Source organism: Sapajus apella, unplaced genomic scaffold (assembly GCF_009761245.1).
Source record: "Sapajus apella isolate SASKATOON/1434 unplaced genomic scaffold, GSC_monkey_1.0 scaffold37, whole genome shotgun sequence".
NCBI lineage: Eukaryota > Metazoa > Chordata > Mammalia > Primates > Cebidae > Sapajus > Sapajus apella.
In genome coordinates this window covers 1703235-1729279 of record NW_022436977.1, presented here as the reverse complement: position 1 = coordinate 1729279, position 26045 = coordinate 1703235, and the positions used below count along the sequence as shown (strand labels likewise).

Sequence of the window (26045 nt, the reverse complement as noted above, 5' to 3'; positions counted from 1 at the left end):
AGATATGTTGTGTTGCCACCGAGACCTCTGTTCTGTTCCATTGGTCTATACCTCTGTTTTGGTACCAGTACCATGCTGTTTTGATTACTGTAGCCTTGTAGTATAAAGTCCGGTAGTGTGATGCCCCCCGCTTTGTGCTTTTTGCTTAGAATTGACTTGGCTATGCGGGGTCTCTTTTGGTTCCATATGAAGTTTAAGGTGTTTTTTTTACAGTTCTGTGAAGAAGGTCATTGGTAGCTTGATGGGGATAGCGTTGAATCTGTAAATTACTTTGGGCAGTATGGCCATTTTCACAATATTGATTCTTCCTAACCATGAACATGGAATGTTTCTCCATCTGTTTGTGTCCTCTCTTATTTCGCTGAGCAGTGGCTTGTAGTTCTCCTTGAAGAGGTCCTTTACGTTCCTTGTTAGTTGTATTCCTAGGCATTTTATTTTCTTTGTGGCAATTGTGAATGGAAGTTCGTTCTTGATTTGGCTCTCTTTAAGTCTGTTATTGGTGTATAGGAATGCTTGTGATTTTTGCACATTGATTTTGTATCCTGAGACTTTGCTGAATTTGCTTATCAGTTTCAGGAGCTTTTGGGCTGAGACGATGGGGTCTTCTAGATATACAATCATGTCGTCTGCAAACAGAGACAAGTTGACTTCCTCCCTTCCTATTTAAATACCCTTTATTTCTTTTTCTTGCCTGATTGCTCTGGCTAGAACTTCTAGTACTATATTGAATAGGAGTGGTAAGAGAGGGCATCCTTGTCTAGTGCCAGATTTCAAGGGGAATGCTTCCAATTTTTGCCCATTCAGTATGATATTGGCTGTGGGCTTGTCGTAAATAGCTTTCATTATTTTGAGATACGTTCCATCAATACCTAGCTTATTGAGGGTTTTTAGCATAAAGGGCTGTTGAATTTTGTCAAAGGCCTTCTCTGCATCAATTGAGATAATCATGTGGTTTTTGTCTTTGGTTCTGTTTATGTGGTCAATTACGTTTATAGACTTGCATATTTTGAACCAGCCTTGCATCCCCGGGATGAAGCCTACTTGATCATGGTGGATAAGCTTTTTGATGTGCTGTTGCAATCGGCTTGTCAGTATTTTATTGAAGATTTTTGCATCTATGTTCATCATGGATATTGGCCTGAAGTTTTCTTTTCTTGTTGAGTCTCTGCCGGGTTTTGGAATCAGGATGATGTTGGTCTCATAAAATGATTTGGGAAGAATTCCCTCTTTTTGTATTGTTTGGAATAGTTTCAGAATGAATGGTACCAGCTCCTCTTTGTATGTCTGGTAGAATTTGGCTGTGAACCCATCTGGACCTGGGCTTTTTTTGGGTGGTAAGCTCTTAATTGCTGCCTCAACTTCAGACCTTGTTATGGGTCTGTTCAGGGTTTCGGCTTCTTCCTGGTTTAGGCTTGGGAGGAGGCAAGTGTCCAGGAAGTTATCCATTTCTTCCAGGTTTACTAGTTTATGTGCATAGAGTTGTTTGTAATAGTCTCTGATGATGGTTTGAATTTCTGTGGAATCTGTGGTGATATCCCCTTTATTGTTTTTTATTGCATCAATTTGGTTATTCTCTCTTTTCTTTTTTATTAATCTGGCTAGTGGTCTATTTTGTTGATCTTTTCAGAAAACCAGCTCCTGGATTTATTGATTTTTTGAAGGGTTTTTTGTGTCTCTATCTCCTTCAGTTCTGCTCTGATCTTAGCTATTTCTTGTCTTCTGCTAGACTTTGAGTTTTTTTTATCTTGCTCCTCTAGCTCTTTCAATTTTGACGATAGGGCGTCAATTTTTTATCTCTCCTTGCTTCTCATGTGGTCACTTATTGCTATATATTTTCCTCTAGAGATTGCTTTAATGTATCCCAGAGATTCTGGTATGTTGTGTCTTCATTCTCGTTGGTTTCAAAGAACATCTTTATTTCTGTCTTCATTTCATTGTTTATCCAGTCAACATTCAACAGCAAGTTGTTCAGTTTCCATGAAGCTGTGCGGTTCTGAGTTAGTTTTTGAATTCTGAGTTCTAACTTGATTGCACTGTGGTCTGAGAGACTGTTTGTTATGATTTCCATTCTTTTGCAATTGCTGAGGAGTGATTTACTCCCAATTATGTGCTCAATTTTAGAGTAGGTGTGATGTGGTGCTCAGAAGAATGTATATTCTGTGGATTTGGGGTGGAAAGTTCTGTAAATGTCTATTAGGTTTGCTTGGTCCAGGTCTGAGTTCAAGTCCTGGATATCCTTGTTAATTTTCTGTCTGGTTGATCTAATATTGACAATGAGGTGTTAAAGTCTCCCACTATAATTGTGTGGGAGTCTAAGTCTCTTTGTAAGTCACTAAGAACTTGCCTTATGTATCTGGGTGCTCCTGTATTGGGTGCGTATATATTTAGGATCGTTAGCTCTTTTTGTTTCATTGATCCTTTTACCATTATGTAATGTCCTTCTATGTCTCTTTTGATCTTTGCTGCTTTAAAGTCTAATTTATCAGAGATGAGAATTGCAACTCCTGCTTTCTTCTGCTCTCCATTTGCTTGGTAAATCTTCCACCATCCCTTTATTTTGAGCCTTTGTGTATCCTTGCATGTGAGATGGGTTTCCTAGATACAGCACACCAATGGGTTTTGGCTTTTTATCCAATTTGCCAGTCTGTGTCTTTTGATTGGGGCATTTAGTCCATTTACATTTAGGGTTAATATTGTTATGTATGAATTTGATACTGCCATTTTGGTGCTAGCTGGCTGTTTTGCCCATTAGTTGACGCAGATTCTTCATTGTATTGATTCTCTTTACCATTTGGCATGTTTTTGGAGTGGCTGGTACTGGCTGTTCCTCTATATGTGTAGAGCCTCTTTCAGGAGCTCTTGTAAAGCTGGCCTGGTGGTGATGAAATCTCTGAGTACTTGCATGTTCACAAAGGATTTTATTTTTCCTTCACTTATGAAGCTTAGTTTGGCTGGACAGGAGATTCTGGGTTGAAAGTTCTTTTCTTTAAGGATGTTGAATACTGTCCCCTACTCTCTTCTGGCTCGTACGGTTCTGCTGAGAGATCTGCTGTGAGTCTGATGGGCTTCCCTTTGTGTGTAACCTGACCTTTCTCTCTGGCTGCCCTTAGTATTTTCTCCTTCATTTCTACCCTGGTGAATCTGACGATTATGTGCCTTGGGGTTGCTCTTCTTGATGAATATCTTTGTGGTGTTCTCTGTATTTCCTGGACTTGAATGTCTGCCTGCCTTGCTAGGTTGGGGAAGTTTTCCTGGATAATATCCTGAAGAGTATTTTCCAGCTTGGATTCATTCTCTTCGTCGCATTAAGGTACACCTATCAAACGTAGATTAGGTCTTTTCACATAGTCCCACATTTCTTGGAGACTTTGTTCATTCCTTTTTACCCTTTTTTCTCTATTCTTGCCTTCCCGTTTTATTTCATTGAGTTGATCTTTGACCTCTGATATCCTTTTTTCTGCTTGGTCAGTTCGGCTGTTGATACTTGTGCATGCTTCGTGAAGTTCTCATGTTGTGTTTTTCAGCTCCATCAATTCACTTATATTTCTTTCTATTTTGTCCATTCTCGTTAGCATTTCGCCAAATCTTTTTTCAAGGTCCTTAGTTTCTTTGCATTGGGTTAGAACATGTTCTTTTAGTTCACAGAAGTTTCTTACTACCCACCTTCTGAAGTCTGATTCTGTCATTTCATCACACTCGTTCTCCATCCAACCTTGTTCCCTTGCTGGTGAGGAGTTGTGATCCCTTGTAGGAGGAGAGGTGTTCTGGTTTCGGGTGTTTTCATCCTTTTTGTGCTGGTTTCTTCCCATCTTTATGGATTTATCCACCTGTCGTCTTTGTAGTTGCTTGCTTTCAGATTGGGTCTCTGAGTGGACATTCCGTTTGTTGATGATGAGGTTATTTCTGTTTCTTGGTTTTCCTTCTGACAGTCTGGCCCCTCTGCTGCAGGTCTGCTGAGGTGCACTCCAGGCCCTGCTTGCCTGGGGATCACCTGCAGCAGCTGCAGAACAGTAAGGGTTATTACCAGTTTTCTTCTTCTGCTATCTTTGTCCCAGAAGGATACCTGTCAAGTATCAGTCTGATCTCTCCATTATGAGGTGGCTCTTTAGATATACAGGGGTCAGGGAGCTGCTTGAGGAGACAGTCTGTTCTTTATAGGAGCTCAAATGCCGAGCTGTGAGCTCCGTTGTTCATTCAGAGCTGCTGGGCAGGTACGTTTAGTTCTGCTGCAGCAGAACTCATAAACCACTTTTTCTTCCCAGGTGCTCTGTCCCAGGGATTTAGGGCTTTATTTATGAGTTTCCGTTATGCCGCTACTTTCTTTTTTTTTCCTTCAGAGCTGCCCTGCCCAGCAAGGAGGCAGCCTAGTCACTGTCTGCCTGTAGAGGCTTTGCTGAGCTGCTGTGGGCTCCGCCCAGCTGCCGAGTGAACATCCCTGCAGTCCTGTTTATATGGGTGTAGTTAGAACTGCCTCAGCAATGGTGGTCCGCCTCTGTTAAGGCAGAGCCTCTTTGTAGTGGCGGGTTGCCTTGGCAACAGCGGGCTGCCTCAGCAATGGCGGGTTGCCTTGGCAACGGCGGGCTGCCTCAGCATTGGCTGACTACCTCCGTAGTGGGGGGCTGCCTTGGTAATGGCGGATGCCCCTCCCCCACAGAGCTGGACCATCCCCGGTTCAGCTGCGCTTGCTGTGAAACTCTCAATCCAGAGAGTTTCTGATTGCTGTTCTTTTGTGGGGGTGGGACCAGCCGAGCCTGATCGCCTGGATCCCTGCCTCCGAGCCTTTTTTTTTCTTTTTCTTTTAAGTTGGTGTTCCAGTCCCCTGTTGAAAAGGCACCAGGATCTGTGTGTTTTCCCTTGTGGCGACTCACTGCGCTGGCTTAAACAGCAGCACTGAGATTCCTGGCGCTTTTTTTGCCCTCGAATCTACTGTCCTGGTTCCCTGTTCAGTCCCCTTTTTAAACAGATGAATGGGTGACTTCCCGTGGCTCCAATCGCCAGCCAAAAGGGCACCCGGACCAGTGTATTTTGTACAGAGAACCACTGCGCCGGGGCGCTGACAAAGCAGCCGCACGGGGCAAAGCAGTGGCGCCGGCCAACACAGCCGCGCTGGCCAAAACAGCCTTGCTGGTGACCCGTGGAGCTCCTCCACCTGGGAATTTCCTAGTCTGTGGGCAATAAAAATGCAGTGTCAACTCACCCTCTGCGCTTTCACTAGGAGCTGCAATCCTGAGCTGTTCCTAAATGGCCATCTTGGATCCTGGATCAAGAATTCTTTATATATTCTAGAAACTAGAACCTCATCAGATATATCAGTTACAAATATCTCTCCCATTTTGTGAGCTGTCTTTTCATTTTCTTGATACTATGTTTTGAAGCACAATGTTTTTAATTTTGATGACGTCCAATTTATTTTCCCTTTGGTTGTTTGTGCTTTTGATGTCACAGCTAAGAAACTGCTGCCTGATCCAAGGTGATAAAGATTTACACCTATGTTTTCTTTTGTGAGTTTTACAGTTGTAGCTCTTATATTTAGGTCTTTAATCTATTGTGAGTTAATTTTCTTGTATGTGATGCAAGGAAGCAACTTCGTTCATTTGTATGCGGGTATATGGTTGTCTGAATACCATTTGTTGAAGACACTATTCTCTCATGAAATTGTTTTGGCACTCTTGTAGAAAATCAATAAGCCACAAATGTATGAGTTTATTTCTGGACTCTTAAGTCTATTCCATTGATCTATATATCTATCCTTCTGACAAAGCCACTCTATTTTTATTACTGTAACTATAAAGTAGTATGTGTTGAAGTAGGAAAGTGTGAATCTTCTAACTTCATTCTTCTTTTTTAAGACTGTTTTGGCTACTCTGGATCCTTGAATTTCCAATATTTTAAGATCAGCTTATCAATTTCTGCCAAACAAAGCCAGTAAGAATTTTGACAGTGACTACACTGAATCTGTAAACCAATTTGCAAATTACTGACATCTTCACAATATTAAGTCTTGCAATCCATAAACATGAGGTATGTTTCCATTTATTGTGGCCTTCTTTAATTTCTTTCAATGATGTTTTATGGTTTCAGTGTACAAGTCTTACACTTTTGTTAAATGTATTCCTAAGTTTTTATTCTTTTTGATGCTTTTATAGGTTAACTTGTTTCCTTTATATTTTTTATTGTGCATTGCTAGGGTATAGAAACAATTTTTATACATTTATCTTTTATCCTGAAAGTCTGCTGAATTCATTTACGAGCCCTAGCGTTGTGATGAGTGTGTGTGCATGTGTTCCTTAGGATTTTCTACACACAAAATCATGTCATCAGCGAACAGAAATAGTTTTACATCTTCCTTTTCAATCTACATGACTTTTATTTCATTATCTTACGTAACTGCCCCAGCTAGAATAGAAATGACAGGAGTAGAAGTCCTTATTTTATTCCTGATCTTAGGGGGAAGGTTTTCAATTTTTCTCTATTGAGTATGATATTAACTATAAATTTTTCATAGATGCCCTTTATCAGGTTAAGAAAGTTCCCTTCTATTCCTAGCTTGTTGAATGTCTTTATCATGAAAGGATGCTGAATTTCGTCAGATGGTTTTTCAGCATCCAGATAATCACATGGTTTTTGTTGATTTTTCTATTAATGTGGCATATTATATTGACTGATAGTCATACTTTGAAAATGGGATACATCCTATTTGGTCATGGTGTACAATCTTTTAGGTAAGTTGCTGGATTTGGTTTGTTAGTAGTTTGTTGAGAATTTTTACATCTATCTTCATAATGGATATTGAAGAATGCATCAGAGCCCTGTAATAGCAGGTCTATAGTTTCTCTTTTCCTGCAACGTCTTGGTCCACTATTAGGGTAATACTGGCCTCACAGAATATAACTGGCAAGTATTAGCTTCTCTTCTATATTCTGGAAGAGTTTGTGAAGAACTAGTGTCAATCCTTCCTTAAATATTTTGTGGAATTCACCAGTGAAGCCATTTGGTCCTGGGCTTTCCTTCATGAGATTTTTCTTTAAGGCCAATAACTCTTAGACTTGCCCTTTTGAGACCATTTTCTAGATCCTGCAGGTGTGCTTCATTATTTTTTATTCTTTTTCTTTTGTCTCTTCTGACTATGTCTTTTCAAATAGCCTGTCTTCAAGCTCACTAATTCTTTCTTCTGCCATCAGTTCTGCTATTAAAGGACTCTGAGGCATTCTTCAATATGACAACTGTATTCATCAGCTCCAGAATTTCTGCTTGATTCTTTCAAATTATTTTAATCTGTTAAATTAATCGGATAAGATTCTGAATTCCTTCTCTGTGCTATCTTGAATTTCTTTGAGTTTCCTCAACACAGATATTTTGAATTCTCTGCCTGAAAGTTCACAATTCTGTTTCTCCAGGATTGGTAACTGGTGCCTTATTTAGTCCATTTGGTTAGGTCATAGATGGTGTGGATGCTAGCAGATATTCTCCAGTGTCTGGGCATTGAAGAGTTAGGTATTTACTGTAGTCTTTACTGTCTGGGCCTATCTGTATCCATCCTTCTTAGGCTTTCCAGATATATCTTGGGCTTTCCAGATATTTGAAAGGATTTGGGTGTTGTGATCTAAGCTGTATCTGCTTTAGTAGCATGTGGTTCTTGCAGCTGCATAGAGATACCACCTTGATGGTCTTGGACAATATCTGGGAGAATTCTCTGGATTATCAGGCAGTCTCTTGTTCTATTCCCTTACTTTCTCCCAAACAGAGTCTCTCTCTTTCTCTCTGTTCTCAGCCACCTAAAGCTAGGAGTGGAGTGACACAAGCACCCCTGTGGCCACAATCACTATGGCTGCACTGGGTCAGACCTGAAGCCAGAACAGCACTGGGTCTTACTCAAGGCCTGCTGTAACCACTCCCTGACTATTGCCTGTGTTCACTCAAGGACCTGTGGTTCTACAATCAGCCAGTGGCAAAGCCAGCCAGACCTGTGTTCTTCCCTTCAGGGCAGTGAGGTTCCCCCAACTCTCTAGAGGTGCCGTCTGGGAGTCAGGGACTATAATAAAAAACCTTAGAGGTCTACCTAGTGTTCTACTGTACCATGGCTGAGCTGGCACTCAAACCACAAGATATAGTCTTTTTCACTCATGCCTCCCCTCTCCAAAGCTAGAAGAGCCTCACCCCATAGCTAACACCACCTCAGGCTACAAGGAGTATTGCCAGACAAGCACCAAGGTTCCCTTAAGGCCCAGGGATTCTTTTTGTTGTTGTTGTTTTGTTTTTGAGATGGAGCCAGGCTAGAGTGCAATGGTGTAATCTCGGTCACTGCAACCTCTGCCTCCCAGTTCAAGTGATTCTTCCACCTCAGCTTCCCCAGTAGCAAGCGCGCACCACTAAGCCTGGCTCATTTTTTCTGTACTTCAGTAGAGATGGGGTTTCAACATGTTGGCCAGGATGGTCTCGATCTCTTGACCCTGTGATCCACCCACCTCAGCCTCCCAAAGTGCTGGCATTACAGATGTGAGCCAAGTCGCCCAGCCCCAGGGATTCTTAAGTTAGCTTATGGTAAATACTGCCTGGCCTGGGACTCACCCTTCAGGGGAGTGGTTTTTCCTATAGCCCAAGGCAGGTCTAGAAATGCCATTAAGAATCAAGTCCTGAAATCGGGGATTCCAAGAGTGTATTTGGTGCTCTATCCCTCTGTGGCTGTGCTGATATCTGAAGCCAGCAAGTCTTAGAGGCTCACCCAAGGCCCTTGACGTAATGCCTGGGTGTCAATGCTGGTTATTCAGGGCCCACAGGCACTTCAGTTAGCAGGCGATGAATGCTGCCAGTACTGAATCATTTTCTTAAAGGCAGTACTGATTTTTGGTATGTCAAAAATCATACCATAGCCCAGGGTATGTCTAGAAATGTCATCTGAGAGCTGACGCCTAGAACACGGAGCCTTGTGACTCTGACTGGTCCCCTATCCTGCTTTGGCCAAGGTGGTATTTAAGAGGCAAGGCAAAGTCCTGCCCACTCTTCCGTCTCCTCTCAAGTGGAAGAAAGGGGTCTCTTTTGGAGCCACGAGCTGTGTAGCCTGGCATGGGGGGTGGGGGAGGAGGCAGCACTCCTTTGGTTGCTGCAGCTGGAGTCTCAGTATGTCATGTATCCCTCTGTCCACTGTCTCTGGGATCAGTTCAGCACTAGTACTTGCCTAAGAGTTACAGTCCTTTGGAACAAGACGGCCTTTCAAGTTTACTTGGAGGCACAGAGCACTACAGGCCTCAGTGGCAAGGCTTGAAGGAATTCAAAATTGAACCATTGGGATCCGCAATTCCCCTCTGGCTAGGTTTGGTTTAAATGTTCCCTCTGTGGACAGGTGTCAGCTGAGTTTGGTCCAGTTTTCCTTTCTGCTCTAACAAAATAGCATTGAGTTCAATGCCTCACAATTGCTGTGTTCTCCCTCCCACAGCACCCAGAGACACTCTGCACACTGCCACTGCCACAGGGGGAGGAGTGGCATTGCCAATTCAGGACTGTTTTTTCTATCTCTTCAGTGCCTCTTTCAGTCATATGAAGTTAAAACCAGGTACTATAAGTGCTCGCCTGATTTTTGGTTCTTATGAAGATGCTTTTTTCTGTGTAGATAGTTGTTAAATTGGTGTCCTTGGCAGGGGGAATGATCAGTGGAGCATTCTATTTCACCATCCTGCTTTGCCTCTCAATTCTCTTTTAATTTCTTTAGGGTCAATAGTAATATCTCATCTTTCATTCCTGATTTGAATAATTTAAGTCCTCTCTCTCTTTTTCTTGGCCAGTCCAGCCAGTGGTTTGTTAGTTTCTGTCTTTTCAAAGAACCAACATTTAGTTTCCTTGATCTCAACGGTTTTTCTATTCTTTATTTTTAAAATTTCACTCTACTCTACATTAGTTTCATTTTTCTACTTGCTTTGGGTTGAGTTGGCTCCTCTTTTTCTAATTTCTTAAGATGGGAGGTTAAACTACTGATTCAACATATTTCTTTTTTTTAATATAGATGTTTATAAGCTATAAATTTCCCTCCAAGCATAGCTATAGCTGCATTTCATGAGTTTTGGTATGTTATGTTTTTGTTTTCATTAATCTTAAGTATTTCAAATTTCTCTTGTAATTTCCTTCTTTGATCCATTGATAATTTAGGAGTACACTGGTTTAAAAATTACTATACTTTCCATTATTACCTGCCAAAATATTTATTTTTATTTTCTATATTTTGTACTACAAATATATAGACATTTTTACATTTTCCCCAAATTTAATATTGTATTGTAATACTAAATATGCTTTTTCAACCTATACTCTCCTTATTTATAATCACTATGCTAATCTAGGCCACTTCTTCCTCCTTAAGCCGACCTTCCTCTCCTTAGCTCTGGATACAGTTCTAGTAGATGACCCAGTCCACTTATTCAGTTACTACTATTGACCAAGCCATGCACTAGGTCCTTGCCCTCAGGAACTCATCTTCTGGTGAAAAAAGAGTGACATGTTTGTAAATAGGCAACTATAATACAATGTGATGTAATGAGAACATATACAAGAAAAAACAAATCTGGTAGGAGGGCAGGAATAAAAAGTTTCTCAGAGATAGCATCTGACCTTTGTCTCAAAGGATGAGTTAACCAAAAATATCTGTTCCCACCAAGAAAATAGGAGTAAGGGAAACAACATCCAATTGAAACTGTTCAACGTACAGTTGAATATACTGTATGGCTAAAATCTCAGTGAAAGATGTAGTTTTCTCTATTCTCTTACCTCTTGGATTTCATCTGGGACAGTTGAGTCCATCAGTCTGAAGAGCAAATTTCGAAGTGGGCCCGCCTGCCTCCCGAGAATGCTGGTAGCTACCCCTCCCGCAAGTGCAAGAGCAAGGTGATTTGAAAGTAGCTTTAGGCACAGCTTGAGAAAACTGTGGTGTTCTCTGAAACCAAATAAACTGCTATGAATTTTTGGAACATAAAAGTGTATGTACTACCCAGTATGGGTAACATTTTTTTCAATTTAAAAGTTTTGTTGGCTAGATGCAGTGGCTCATGCCTATAATCCCAGCACTTTGGAAGGCTGAGATGGGCAGATCACCTGAGGTCAAGAGTTTGAGATCAGCCTGGCCTACATGGCAAAACCCTGTCTCTACTAAAAATACAAAAATTAGCCAGGCGCGATGGCAGATGCCTGTAATCCCAGCTACTCAGGAGGAAGAGGCAGGAGAATTGCTTGAACCCAGGAGGCAGAGGTTGCAGTGAACCGAGATCAGCCACTGTGCTCTAGCCTGGGTGACAGAGAAAAAACTTCTCAAAAAAAAAAAAAAAAAAAAAAAATTTGTCAAGTCATGAACGACAGTAAATTTTTAAAACATCATTTGTGAAATTATGAGTAACTTTTTCCTAGAGGTTATTATCAATAAGTATCTAAGGTTAGCTCTTTCCTAGATTATTAAAAAAGTTCCATATAATTTGGGAAAACAAGAAAGAACAGTAAGTCAAAATTCAAAAGGAGTAATTTATACACATGCACAAACACACATATAACATACCTTGATGAAGGGAAAGGGAGTGGGGGAATCTCACTGTTTATTTTATCACAGTATCTCTCAAGAAAAGAACGCAGGTGTGAGAAGGTACTCTCTTCAAGATCTACACAATAAGGCCGGTGCCATGCAACAACTTGTCTAAAAGGACACATCAGAAAATAATAAAACAGTCTTAAAATGAAGTTTTTATGAATGATCAAAAATGAAAATTAAAACATATTGGCCAGGCATGATGGTATATGCCTACAATCCCAGCTATCCAGTAGGCTACGACAGGGGAATTGCTTGAACTTGGGAGGCAGACGTTGCAGTGGGCAGAGACTGCACCACTGCATTCCAGCCTGGGTAACAAAGTGAGACTCCATCTCAAAAAATATATATACACATATATATATATCAAAGATGAATGATTTCAACAACATACACAGAAGACATTACTAATTATGAAAGTGATAAAACCTTTCATTTTAGTGACTAAGGAAAACCACGAATTTGCCATCTTTAAGAAGAAAGCATACAACCACCACTTGTTTTGGAAGGTTTGGATGTCTACTCACCTGAAAGCAGAGGGCTATGTTACATGATCTACTAAAGTCCCTCTGGTTCTAAGAGTCTAGAAAATGTATATTTCTTATTAAGAAAAATATCCTGACTCTATAGAGTGATATACTGAAATCTATTAAAAGACAAAATCCTGAAATTTATTGTGAATACTTTTAAGATCTTGGGACTCAACTACCTACATATGAAGTGGGAAGACGGAGATTTAATGCTAATAGCAAACTCCTTATATTCAACTTATTTATTTTGGCTTTTGTGTTAAGAGGAAAAACTATTAACAAATATTTTTAATTGATTAGAATATCATTTTAAAACTCTGAGTCAAAGGTATAGAATGCAAACAAAATACATTCTAAGCTATAAATTAGCCCGTGTGTATTCGAAAATGTCTGAAATAACTCAGACGTTCCTTAAAATTCAATATCTTAATATTGACTAAAACTTACCTACCTGATTGACTAAACACATACAGTTAGCACTTTAGGAAAAATCTAAGTTTCTGCAAAGAGTAACCTTCTTGATTTAAAAGCACGGCAATTTTTTTTTTCAAAAAAACTTTTTCAAAAAACCAACCAGATAAAGAGTGCTGATGTTAAATAACATTAAATCAATAAAGCCTAGTTCTGATTTTAATTATTTTAATTTCCTCTTGATACACAGACATTTAATTATTTTAAATCTGTATCTAGAGATAAAAGAGGATTCAAAATGTTTAAGACAATGTCTTAAATACTGGGTATGACCTCTTGCTTGTGAAACACGTATAACATCAACGCTCAAATCTAATGTCATTTTTATGATAGAGAAAAAGCATTCCTATCTATTTCAGAAGAGTATTTTATGAACAAAGCACAATTATTTCCATTTTTATTAGTGTTTCTACTTTTTACTGACTTTTTTGTGTTAAAACACACAAGAATTTTTAAAAACAGGCACTCTTACCTGTCCCTAGGAAGAGCAGTCCATGCCAGACTATGTGATGTTCCAGCTGAAATTTGCTGAATGGCTATGCCATCTAAGCCACTCACTTTCTTTGGTTTAGTAATAGGACCTGTGGAATTTCCCTGGCCACATTGCCCCATTGAGTTATTGCCCCAGGCATAAACTTCATTATCTGAAAACAAAATATAAAGTATTATATAAAAGAAAAGCCAAATTTAAATGTCATATATTTACAGAAAACAAAGTTAATAACATTTCCTTAAAAACAAATGACTTTACCATGAGAAAGAGCCAAACAATGACTGTCTCCAATTGAAACATCAACTATTCTTGTGGCCGCCAGTTCTTCAATAAGCTTGGGTCTCAAAGCAGTAGCTTCTGAAGAACCACAACCTAGACAAGCTCCACAGCCCCAAGCGTAGACCTGAAAAAACAGGAATACACTACATGTAACTCTGAGATGATTAGACTGTTGGCTTGTTTAGGGATAAATAAAATCTATGAAACTGGAGTGTAGTTTGATAATAAATAACTTTCTGATGTTAAAATCATTTTGATCATTTTAAAGATTGTTATTTTTCTTGCTGCCTTTAAGCCTTTGCTGTATAGGCAGACAAACAGCTAATCTGAAAACAAAAATAACTGGTCATAGAAAAACAGAAAGGTCTTCTGTGACAGTCTGCCAAACTACTAACTGGCTTGCAATTTGTTATATTTGCCCCATCTTACTGGCTTTGAAAATACTGTCTTAAAACTTCTCCTTTATGTGTTTCTCACTATTTTGGTAAGATTAAGATTAGAACAAGGTACAAGCATATAAAATAGATTATATAAATCACAAAACTGATGTTTATTATTTAGTATTAAAATACCTCACCTCACTGTTACAATAATTATCACTTACAAAGAGGGCCATGTGAAGCAGGAGCAAGATAGTTCCTCTTGAACATCTTCATTTTTGACTAATCAATACCAAAATAACCACTGATTGATTTAAGATGTTTGGGGAAAGGGTTAGGTGGGAAAAAAAATTTTGTCTTTGGCAAGACAAATAAGTGAATAACTGCCAATCTAGCAACCCAAAATCAACAAAATCAAAACAATGAGCAATCTGAATGAGTTTTTTCTTTATCTTCAATAGGTTTTGTTAAGATGATATGGACTCTTATCTTTATGCCACCAAATTTGAGAATTTTTTTTTGTCTTGCAATTATTTTAGGAAAGTGCTGCTGAGAGATTAAACCACTTCAATAAAAACTAAAAAGGACTGTCCAGGTCTAGTGGCTCAAGCCTATAATCCCAGCACTTAGGGAGACAGAGGCAGGAGGATCACTCGAATCCAGGAGTTCAAGACCAACCTGGAAAACATGGCAAGACCCGGTTTCCAAAAAAATTTTAAAAATTGGCCAAGCATTGTGGTACAGGCCTATGGTCCCAGCTACTTGGGAGCCTGAGCAGGGAGGATCTCTTGAGCCCACCACGTCAAGGCTGCAGTGAGCCTTGTTTGTGCCACTGTACTCCAGCCTGAGCAACAGAGTGAGACCCTGACTTCAAAATAAAATAAAATAAGAACATATATTTGTACTTGTTTTCAAGTAACTTACTTAAGTATAGAAAGCAACAAATTCCAGTACATAAGCATATTTTACGAGATGTTAGGAACCAAAGATAAGGACAGTGAAATAATGTACAGTCAAAATCATCATAGGAAATCTCCTAAATCACTCACAAATTATAATACAGTGATGCACCATTCAGTCAATAATAGACCACATTATACAACAGTGGTCCCACAAGATTTAATGGAACTTTGATGCCAGTATTTTTACTGTACCTCTTCTATGTTCAGATATGTTTAGATACATACTTACCCTTTTATTACAATTTCCGAAGGTATTCAGCACAGTAACATGCAGTTCAGGTTTGAAGCCTAAGAGCAATAGGCTACACCATACAGTCTAGGAGCGTAGTAGGCTACACCATCTAGGTTTGTGTGGTACTCTCTACAATGTTCTTACAATAACAAAATTGCCTAACAACACATTTCTCAGAACATATCCTGTTAAGTGATACATCACTATAATACTGTCACTCAGTAAGGCCTACATAGAGTTTTCTCTTGCGATGTTCCTTTGTTTGAGCACCAGATGAGAAATACTTGGCTTGCCTTTAGGGACTGGACCATACCATGTAGTATGGTGGGAAGTCAATATAGAAGAGGCCTGAAAGGGCTGAGAGAGACTGAGGGAAAAGCAAATGTTGACCATCATTTCATGCTCAAGTTTAATGGTAAACAGAAATACTCTTCCATTTAAAAATATTTGACTTTACTTTTTTCCATATATATGTATTTGATGTAATATAACTTAAGGTACTCATGATATGACTATTCTATAAACAATTTACAAGTTCTCTTGGGATTCAATGTAATAGATTTGTTAGTATTATTTTTATTACTACTACCACCACCAACTAATAGTTGAAGAGTACTTGATAATCTACAGAAACTCTCAATTCTAATGATTATCTTACATGATCATTTGTATGCAAAGCAGAAATTATCACCCCTAATTAAAAAAGAAGGACATGATGTTCAAGGAACATCTGTTAATTTGCCTGTTTTTTGCTTATGTATATATCAAATATATAAGCACCTTTTAACTTTAATTCATGGATTCTTACTATAAAACCCAAGGTGAGAAATACATAGAAGAGACATTTTTAAGGCAGCAACTAACAAATGTAATAATGAATAACTTGAGTTAGATTTTTAGGACACAAGGCATTCTAGTTTCTCAAAGAATAACAAAATTACATGCTAATTTCAGCTTTTCTGCTCATCGGTCTTGCAAATTAGTCACAAAACACTTCTATACCACTGCCCCGCACAAAGTGGCCTCCTATACATGACAGAGTAAGTTGTCAGCTTGCTCTTTTACTGCTATCACTGATAGATACACAGGGACAAATACTGTCAGTCTCTAATCATACCTGGCTCCTCCCTATCCTCAGCCAACAAATAGGGTAAGAGTGAAAATAAGCATGTAAAAGTTCAAAGTTTATAAGCTATAAAAGTCCAAAGCTTATGAACTTTTATAAAGACTCATAAAATCTTAACTATCCTAAGCCTGACTTTACCCTGTTTCTCAGAAACACCTCTTTCAGATTATTTTCCATACCTAAGCATTCTCTTTATCCTCTTTTTTGATCACCCTCTTGCCTTCTTAGTTCATATCACTGGTTCCATCTACATCTAGTTCAGCTTTCCCCCACTATCGATGATGTTTTGGAAAAGGTTTAAGGGAAGTTAAATGCTAAAACATTTTAGAAAATCAGTTTAATATGAAGAACAGAGCCTCCACTAAGGTTTATCTGGGTCACATAGGCCAGGTTAGAAAACCTGGTTCCTTCTCAGATACTCTACTTCAAACAGGAGAAAATACTTCATTTCAGCATGTTGCCTAAAAATGTATTTATTTGAATTTAAAAATTTAAATACAATAATTACTGTTTAGTCACCTAATCCTCTGAAATACTGTAAGTCTTTTATACTCATCTCTTAGTCCTACCTGCCCTGTTGATGTCAAAGCAAGTGAAGACTGGCTCCCAGCACAAACTTTGCGAATGAACATTCCTTGCAAAGCTTCAATAACTTTAGGTTTATACACTCTGTTGGTATCACCATGACCAAGTTTACCTATAAAAACAAACACACTAAACAATTTACTTGCTTCAAAGAACCTCTACTCTTTTTAATAGTACTAAAGTTGATAAAGAGCTTTAATCTTTCCATCACTAACCTGACAGATATGAAAAGCTTGTTTCTGATAGCTGAGGATGTTAACAAGTGAGCATTTTTAATGTAAGAAAGCTAACAAACAACCACAGATAGCCTTTTATATCTTAATTTCAAGCAATTAAAATCAAGCAATTTAAAATCACCTTTAAATCAAGCATTTAAAATCACTTTTAAATTATTTTTCTGTCTTTCTCCTCCTTTAATGGCTCTATTACTAACTTCAAATTTGCTGACATAAGTACTATACAAGAATGTATATGCATATAATTTTTCAAAAGAATTTTAAAAAGATTCAACAGTTCATGAAATTGAAAACTTGACAAATCATTAAAGAAGAAAAACAAACGGCCAACAATCTACAAATTCAACTTCATCAGGAATAAAAAAAAGTAAAAATTAAATGATACCATTTTCACTATTGAAATTATGTAATTATATTAATTTTAATACATGTTGTTGTTGAAGACTATGGGGAAGTAAGCACTCACATTGCTAGGAAGAGTGACTAACTAAAGTGAACAAAGATTTACTCATTCATTGTATTGTTAATACTGAAAAAAATGGAAACCATCTAGATACGCAACAATAAGTAACTGGTTTTATAAATTGTGCCACCATCAAATAAAAGAATACTTCGAGCCACTTAAAAGAAAGATGTAGAGTCATGCTTCTTGATATAAAAAAGATACTCCTGCTGGGCGCAGAGGTTCACATCTGTAATACTAGCACTTTTCGAGGCCGAACATGGCAGATCACTGGAGCCCAGGAGTTCGAGACCAGTCTGGGCAATAAAGCGAAATCCTGTCTCTCAAAAAATACAAAAATTAGTTGAGCATGGTAGTGTGTGCCTGCAGTTTCAGCTACTGGCGGGGGGCTGAGGTAGGAGGATCGCGTGAGCCCAGGAGGTTGAGGCTGCAGTGAGCCAGGTTTACGTCACTGCACATTAGCCTGGGTTAACAAAGCAACACCCTGTCTCCAAAAAAAAAAAAAAACAAACAAACAAAAAAAAAAACTATTAAAGTAAAACATATACATGTCAAAACATATATAAACTTATTCAAAATATACACATGTAGGTCTAGTTTGGTTTTTAAAAAGACATCTTAGTAGAAATATATGTAAATATTTGTATAAATGTAGATTTATTAGTCTATTTCCAAAATGTTAACAATGGTTAAAGCAACATTTGTAAAAGCTCAGTTCTTTTTTAATTTCTTTCTGCTCATCTGTATTTCAGTCTTTCTACACTAGGCGTATATAACTGAAAAATAAATTTTTAAAAATCTCAAGAAAAAAACCAAAGATACTGAAACAAAGGATACATACCATTGTCTCCTCCTCCAAAAGACCATACAGTTCTCCCATCTTTAGACAGAGCAATAGTATGTGAACTGCCACAAGAAACCTCTCCTACATTGCTAATGTCTTTTACTAATGTTGGAATGTTACGACTATTGCTGTCACCATGACCTTGGATAAAACACACACAACAACAAAGAAACAATGTTACCTCTTTTTCTCTAGGTCGTTACTTCACAAGTAGAATAAATGTTACAATTTTAAAACAGACTTGAGATACTTTTTAAATGCAATATGAAAAAGAGAATCATTTCTAACATCTTCTCAAACAATCTTCCAAGCTGCTCCTAAACTGGGTCATGCAGTCACTTCAGTGAACCATTAAAATCATCTATTCATGCTCCCCTCATAGCACTTACCTTATGTTGTCCTGTTTCATGCTCATGTTGACTTGTTTTCATTACCCACTAGATTATAAACTTCAGGATCAGGATGGTATTGCTCTTATCCCAGAAACCCTACAGTGCCTGGTCATAATAGGGCACACTCAGTAAATGCTTGCTAGATTTAATTACATCTTAAATATCAGCACTAAAATCTAGGTCTTAACTATATAAAATTATCTTCCTCTGAGCTTAAACAAAATAAATGACAGTCTATTCTCACTAGTAAATCTACTCTCACGGCTTCTCAGTAACTGTAATCATTTCTATTTTTCTAGAATAACTTCCATTTTTAAAAAATCTTACCTAATCTTCCAAAGTCTCCTTCACCCCAGGTGTACAATTCCCCATCCTCTGTGACAGCAGCACTATGTCTGTATCCAGCTGACACACAAACAACTACCTGCGTTGCATACAAGTAAATATAATGAGCATGCACAGGTTAAAACACATAGTCCATATCTGATACTACACACAGAGACTTCACAGATACTAATATTCACAACCCATTCAGGAATTTCCATGCACAGTTGTGGAGGCTGTGCTCAGAACAAGGATGACTGGCTAAGGAGTCAAGTAAGTGCTGAAATACATGCCTGTAATCCCAGCACTTTAGGAGGCTGAGGAAGGCAGACTACTTGAGTTCAGGAGTTCAAGTCCAGCCTGGGCAACATAGTAAAATCCCATCTCTTATAAAAAATATGAAACTTAGCCAGGCATGGTGGTACATGCCTATAGTCCCAGCTACTCAGGAGACTGAGTTAGGGGGACCACCTGAGCCCCAGGAAATCAAGGATGCAGTGAGCTGAGATAGTGCCACTGCACTCCAGCCTGATGACAGAGTGAGACCCTGTCTTGAAAAGAAAACGAGGGAGGGAAGGAATGTGGGTAGGTAGGCTGGTTAATAAAAAGAGAAGATATGGGCTCAGTTTCTAATAGTTCTAATTATTTGTGTGGGTCCTTGGCAATTACTTAGCTAGTCTAAATGCCTCACCATTCAGGTGTCTATTAAGATGCCACCTCTCTTAAGAGCACTCTCTGACCTACCTCATTACCTAATACCACACCCTGCCCAAGTTAATCTTTATTGCTCATTTTTTTTCTTTACTGTTATCTGAAACTATTTTATATGTTTGTTAACTTATTATCTCTACCCTGAAGACTAAAGGATTAGCGACTTATCTGTCTTGTTCACTGCTACACATCTAATGCCTAAAATACTGCCTGATACTTGGAAAGTGCTAAATAAATGCTTGTTGAATGAATGACTCTCAGTTCGCTTATCTGTCAAACAGGGATAATAACTACTCTTATAAGAATATAAGAATTAAAATTCAATAATGTATATAAAGGTGTTCTGTAAACTGTAAAACAGATATACAAAAGATTAATCCAAAGGGTTGGGGGTAAGGGGCACTGGCAGAAAGAAACATCAAAATCAGAAAGATATTGTCAGTTACCACACCAATGCATCTAATTATTTTTATAACTAAAAAGAAAGCACATACCTTTCCTTGTAGAGGTCCCTGAATAAGCTTGGGATATTTCTGTGTTGAACTATTTCCATGTCCCAGTTTCCCATAATCACCATCTCCCCAACTGAAGACTTCTCCTTCTGTCGTAAAAGCTAAAGTATGACCATCAGATCCTTTAGAAGATGAAACCTTTTTAATGGATCTGTGAGGCTCAAATGTTAACTTTTTTAAAGTTGACTGATTATTGGAGTCTCCAAGGCCCAGTCTCCCATAGCTGCCTTTACCACAAGCTCTAACAGAGCCATCAGTAGAAATGACAAAAGTGCAGTACTGTCCAGCTTCAATCTATAAACAAAAAATCATAAACATAAAATACTTATCTGAGTATCAAAGTATAATATTTAAGGCTGATTTTATCAAAGAGGCTCAAAGGACATCTTTTAAAGCAGGATATGGCATGATTCTCCAGAGAGATTAAGGAATATACAGAAATTTAAAAGAGTATGAATGGTCTTTTTATGCTTACAACTTTGTTGCTGAGTTCAAATCTTCATGTATATTTTATCTTTTCAAGTTATTGTCCAGGTTATGATTGAATGAAACAACAAAGTAAAATGCTTAATATCATCTTATAATTGAGAATGGCAATATGCAAAATTTTCCTATGAATTCCTCAAGGTACATTATGGCAAGAACCATATAAAATGCATTCTAAACTATTTGGAAAAAAAAATACATTTTAATGAAAGTAATAATAAAATAGAAAGTTCTAGCTGGGTTATAAATGTAAAAAAAAGTGATCATAAGAATATAAAATGCTAATCTGGCAAAAAGAACTTCCATGTTTTATTTACTTTTTTTTTTTTTTTTTTTTTTTTTTTTGAGATGGAATCTCACTCTGTCACCCAGGCTGGAGTGCAGAGGTATTTTCTTTTTGTTTTCTTGAGACAGAATCTCACTCTGTCACCCAGGCTGGAGTGCAGAGGTGAAATTTTGGCTCACCATAACCTCCACTTATCAGATTCAAGTACTTCTCCTGCCTCGGCCTCCCACGCAGCTGGGATTACAGGCATGCACCACCATGACTGGCTAATTTTAGTAAATATTTTTAGTAGAGACAGGGTTTCACCACACTGGTCAATCTAGTTTCAAACTCATGACCTCAAATGATCCACCTGCCTTGGCCTCCCAAAGTGCTGGGATTACAGGCATGAGCCACCGTACCTCGCCTTTATTTACTCCTATTTGCCATTTGTGGTGAACATACTGGTAAAGTCTGTTGCTATTCTTAACAGTTCTCAAAAATTGAGATCCCAATTTAGTTATTTGAAAGTTATAAATGCTGTCAGAGATACTGGGGACTAAAAACATATTTTTCTATTAAAATGAAAAACTAATGCAGTATACAGATCAGAAACAATCATCAATAATTTCCACTCATTTAAAAAATACTCAATATTATTTAATGTAAATAAGCATGAATGTACACCACATTATCTACCAGTTTGTAAGCTATTTAGAAAACTTACAGTCTGTGCATCAGAGAAACTAGGAGCCAGTTTGGGTTGCAGTATTTTCTCCTGTGTTCCTTCTACCAACTGATGGCTGCTATTGCTCCCCCAAACATAAACCTCACAGGTTTCGGAAACAATGGGAGCATCACCAGTCTGAATGCTATCTGGGCTAGCACACGTTCTCGAATAATCAGAAGCCATTCTGCAAACCTATTAAAAATTTAAAATATGCAACAAATAAGACAGTTTTAGTCTGGACATTTTATATATATATATGGTCCCTGAAACTACTGTTGCCTTTCCTTCCTGCTCAAAGGACCTGTGAACATACATCCAATCTTAAATAAAGATAACTAGACTATTCACTTATATGGAATAAACCACTAAAAGACACTAATCAAGTGGTGAAAGTGGGAAAGGGGAGACACAAACTCAATCCTCTTTTGGCTAAATATTTTATTATTGCATACAAAAACGTTATAGAAAAACAAAGCTTAAGAAATAAAATAGAAAAAAATCACTATGGATAATCTTAACACCTTAATAAAATAAATTTTACCATTTAAATATATGTCTTTACAGAGTTTTTCATATATATATTCTTTAACACAGACACCACAGTGGATACATAAGAGTGACAAATGGCACAAAAGAGTCACACAAATCCATGTCTACCTAGTCTTCATGATTGAATAGATAATATTCCATCCACTAAAAAAAAAAAAATCACAATGTATTCAACCACTTCCCCATCCCCAACTTTCTTAAAAAAATAGATTAGGTCTCACTATTTAACAGGCTAAAGTCAAACTTCTGGGCTCAAGCAATCCTCCCACCTCAGCACCCTCCAGTAGCTGAGATTACAGGCACCATGTAACCATATCTGGCACCACTTTCCTTTTACAGACATTTAGAGTCTTTCTATTTATTTGTTATATAGGCCATTTTTAAGGATATAGTTGTTACTATACTTATTACTTCCTTAGTAGAGAAACTCAGAAATGGGATTTAATATTCAAAAAAAGATAAGAATCCTAAGATTTCTGAAACATACTATACCAAATTGCATTCCAAAATGGTACTATGTCACTAGTAATGGATAAAAGGAGGCTGTTCTAAAAACAGCAAAGACCCAAAGCAATTAACATTCACACATATATCTGAATACATAAAATAAAAATCATGGCTTATTTACCATTTCTGTAAAATATAATGGTAAAGTCTATTGCCATTAATAAATCTTTTTTAAAATCCAGGCTGCCTGGCAAAAGCACAGGACCCAGGGTGGCCATTCTGGTACCAATCTCACTGAATCCACACATAATGAGTATTATGCTTTTAAATTTTTTTGCAAACATAAGTGAAGAAAAAGGAAGATGCCCTTATCTTAACTTCACATTTCTTTACTGTTAGCAAAACTAAAGTTTTTCCATCTGTTTACAACATTTTGTGAGGTAAACTTCTGCTCACTAATATATTAGAACTTAACAGATTTTTTAATTGACTTGTATGAACTCAATACAATAAACACATGAACTCTGACTACAGTGACTGTCGATTTGTTTTCTGCCTTTTAGTTTTTTGGTTTTGCTGAATCAAGCAAAACAATCAAAGAAACTAAAGAAGTCAACATATTAGTTTGCCAGCACATCAAATGGGGGAGGATAAGGTCATCTTAGTCAGGTACTTTAAATAGTATCCAAAACAACAGAATAATATGTGTGTTAGACAAATATTTTCCAGTGAACATGAGGACGGTATCTGAAGACAGTTGCCAGTCCTAATAAAAGGTCTGGAATTTTGTTGCAGACAAAGGAAGATAGTGGGGCCAAGAGGGTAAGAATTGTTCATCTAAAGGTCTATCACGGCCAGGTGTGGTGGTTCAGGCCTCTTGATACTGGCCAGCCAGGATTCCCTTCCAGCACAAAGCCCCTACGCTGAGAGAAACTACTGAGAGCAGAATAAATATTGAACAGGATAGGGACAACAGAAAGGAAAGATGGAAAGGAAAGGGAATAGCAAGATAAAAGTTGGGAAGGAGAACAAACTGTAAAACCATTTTTTTTTAACATTACACATATGAGGGAAGGGAGTCTATGGAGTTTTAAAAACCATCTTAAATCCCGCCTCATTCTAAGAGTTCAGGAAAACTAATTTCGCATAGAAATAAGCAACAGAAAAGTAGTGAGGTCAAATCTCATATATAAAAGTTATTACAAAGTTGAGGTGAGCCAAGATCATGCCACTGCACTCCAACCTAGGCAACAGAGTGAGACACCATCTCAAAAAAAACAAACACAAACACACACACACACACAAAAGAAAAACAGAAATCTGAATTACAACCCCTCAAAAATGAGGTAACGTAACTGAAGAATTAGAAATAAAAGACAAAATATCATTTTGGAACTGAAAACTAAACTAGAAGAAACCAAAGTAGTTAATGACCTAAAAGTGATGAAAGATAAAAGGCATTTTTAGAAATTAAAAAAACTAAAAAAGACAAAGCATTCAAGAAAAACTGACAAGTACTAAATTCAGGCAAAGATCTAACATACATATAATAGTAATCCCTAAATAGAATCCAATCAAAGGAATAAAAAAAATTTAAGAAACTGTAATTTAGGGACATTTTTCTAAAATAAAAGAGATTCCAAACTATATATTGAATTATCGTATCTCTAAGAACATCAACCAAGAATCAATAATATCAAGATGTATTCTACAGTAAAATTACTGTTCCTTAAAGGAAAAAAAATTCTTAGGGGTTCTCACCAAAATATGTATGACTCACATAGGAAAGAAAGTCAGATTACCTTTCGGCTTTGACAGTAACAGTTTATGTCAGAAGAGAATGGAGTAACATATTTAAGATACACAAAAAGGCCGGGCACAGTGGCTCAAGCCTGTAATCCCAGCACTTTGGGAGGCCCAGGCGGGTGGATCACAAGGTCAAGAGATCAAGACCATCCTGGTCAACATGGTGAAACCCCGTCTCTACTAAAACTACAAAAAATTAGCTGGGCATGGTGGCGCGTGCCTGTAGTCCCAGCTACTCAGGAGGCTGAGGCAGGAGAATTGCCTGAACCCAGGAGGCGGAGGTTGCAGTGAGCCGAGATCGCGCCATTGCACTCCAGCCTGGGTAACAAGAGCGAAACTCTGTCTCAAAAAAAAAAAAAAAAAAAAAGATACACAAAAAAAGAAAATGTGAAGTAAAGAAAAGATTAACTAAAGAATATTATCAATACTAACACAAGAATAAAGAGCACAGCAATTACCAACATGCAAAAACTCAGAAATCTTGTTCTGATGAGTCTTTATTGAGAAATCTACTAGAGAATAACCATCAAACTATCAAAAAGAATAAAGAGGCCGGGCGCGGTGGCTCACGCCTGTAATCCCAGCACTTTGGGAGGCCGAGGCGGGTGGATCATGAGGTCAAGAGATCGAGACCATCCTGGTCAGCATGGTGAAACCCCTTCTCTACTAAAAATACAAAAATTCAGCTGGGCATGGTGGCGTGTGCCTGTAATCCCAGCTACTCAGGAGGTTGAGGCAGGAGAATTGCCTGAACCCAGGAGGCGGAGGTTGCAGTGAGCCGAGATCGCGCCATTGCACTCCAGCCTGGGTAACAAGAGCGAAACTCTGTATCCAAAAAAAAAAAAAAAAAGAATAAAGAGACATTGACACAGAGCCTAGTATTGAGCATTAAATATGCAATTACTTGTAGAACTAATACCAAATGATTAAAACATAGAGACAGGCTGGGCACCATGGCTCACATCTATAATACTAGCACTTTGGGAGGCCAAGGTGGAAGGATCACTTGAGCTTAGGAGTTTAAGACCAGTCTGGGCAACCATAGTAAGACCTCATCACTATTAAAAATTTCAAAAATTAGCCAAGTGTGATGACGAATGCCTATAGTACCAGCTACTTGGGAAGCTGGGGCCAGAAGATCACTTGAGCCCAGGATGGATGGATAGATAGATAGAGAGAGAGAGAGAGAGAGAGAGAGAGAGAGAGAGAGAGAGAGTTTCGCACTTGTTGCCCAGTGGAGTGCGGTAGTGTGATCTCAACTCACTGCAACCTCTGCCTCCCACGTTCAAGCGATTCTCCTGCCTCAGTCTCCTGAGTAGCTGGAATTACAGATATCCACCACCACGCCCAGCTAATTTTTTTGTATTTTTAGTAGAGATGGGGTCTCACCATGTTGGCAAGGCTGGTCTAAAACTCCTGACCTCAGGTGATCCACCCACCTCAGCCTCCCAAAGTGCTGGGATAACAAGTGTGAGCCACGGTGCCTGGCCCATAATGATATTTTTTAAATTAATTGGCCAAATTTGGAAGATGGTAGGACAATTCATTAAATTGAAAACTGGCAAATAAAGAGCAGATGGAAAGGATCGAGCATTTATTCTGCCTCTCCTATGTAAACTGTAGCAGAATAATCAGTCAATAAGGGAATCTCTTCATAAAAAT

General features: G+C 38.1%; 1 protein-coding gene across 12 annotated transcripts in view; it reads right to left on the bottom strand.

Moving 5' to 3' along the window:
- The window catches only part of HERC1 (HECT and RLD domain containing E3 ubiquitin protein ligase family member 1), a 234247-nt gene that overhangs the window by 128463 nt on the left and 79739 nt on the right, over positions 1–26045 (bottom strand). For all 12 annotated transcript variants that reach the window (XM_032297748.1, XM_032297756.1, XM_032297752.1 and 9 more), the window contains 9 exons: positions 21579–21773; positions 20083–20394; positions 18881–18977; positions 18159–18302; positions 16603–16730; positions 13313–13457; positions 13034–13205; positions 11534–11668; positions 10756–10921 (listed from right to left, as the gene is read on the bottom strand). In XM_032297748.1, the coding sequence (XP_032153639.1) occupies positions 10756–10921; positions 11534–11668; positions 13034–13205; positions 13313–13457; positions 16603–16730; positions 18159–18302; positions 18881–18977; positions 20083–20394; positions 21579–21773 (1494 nt within the window). The remainder of the gene's footprint in view (positions 1–10755; positions 10922–11533; positions 11669–13033; positions 13206–13312; positions 13458–16602; positions 16731–18158; positions 18303–18880; positions 18978–20082; positions 20395–21578; positions 21774–26045) is intronic.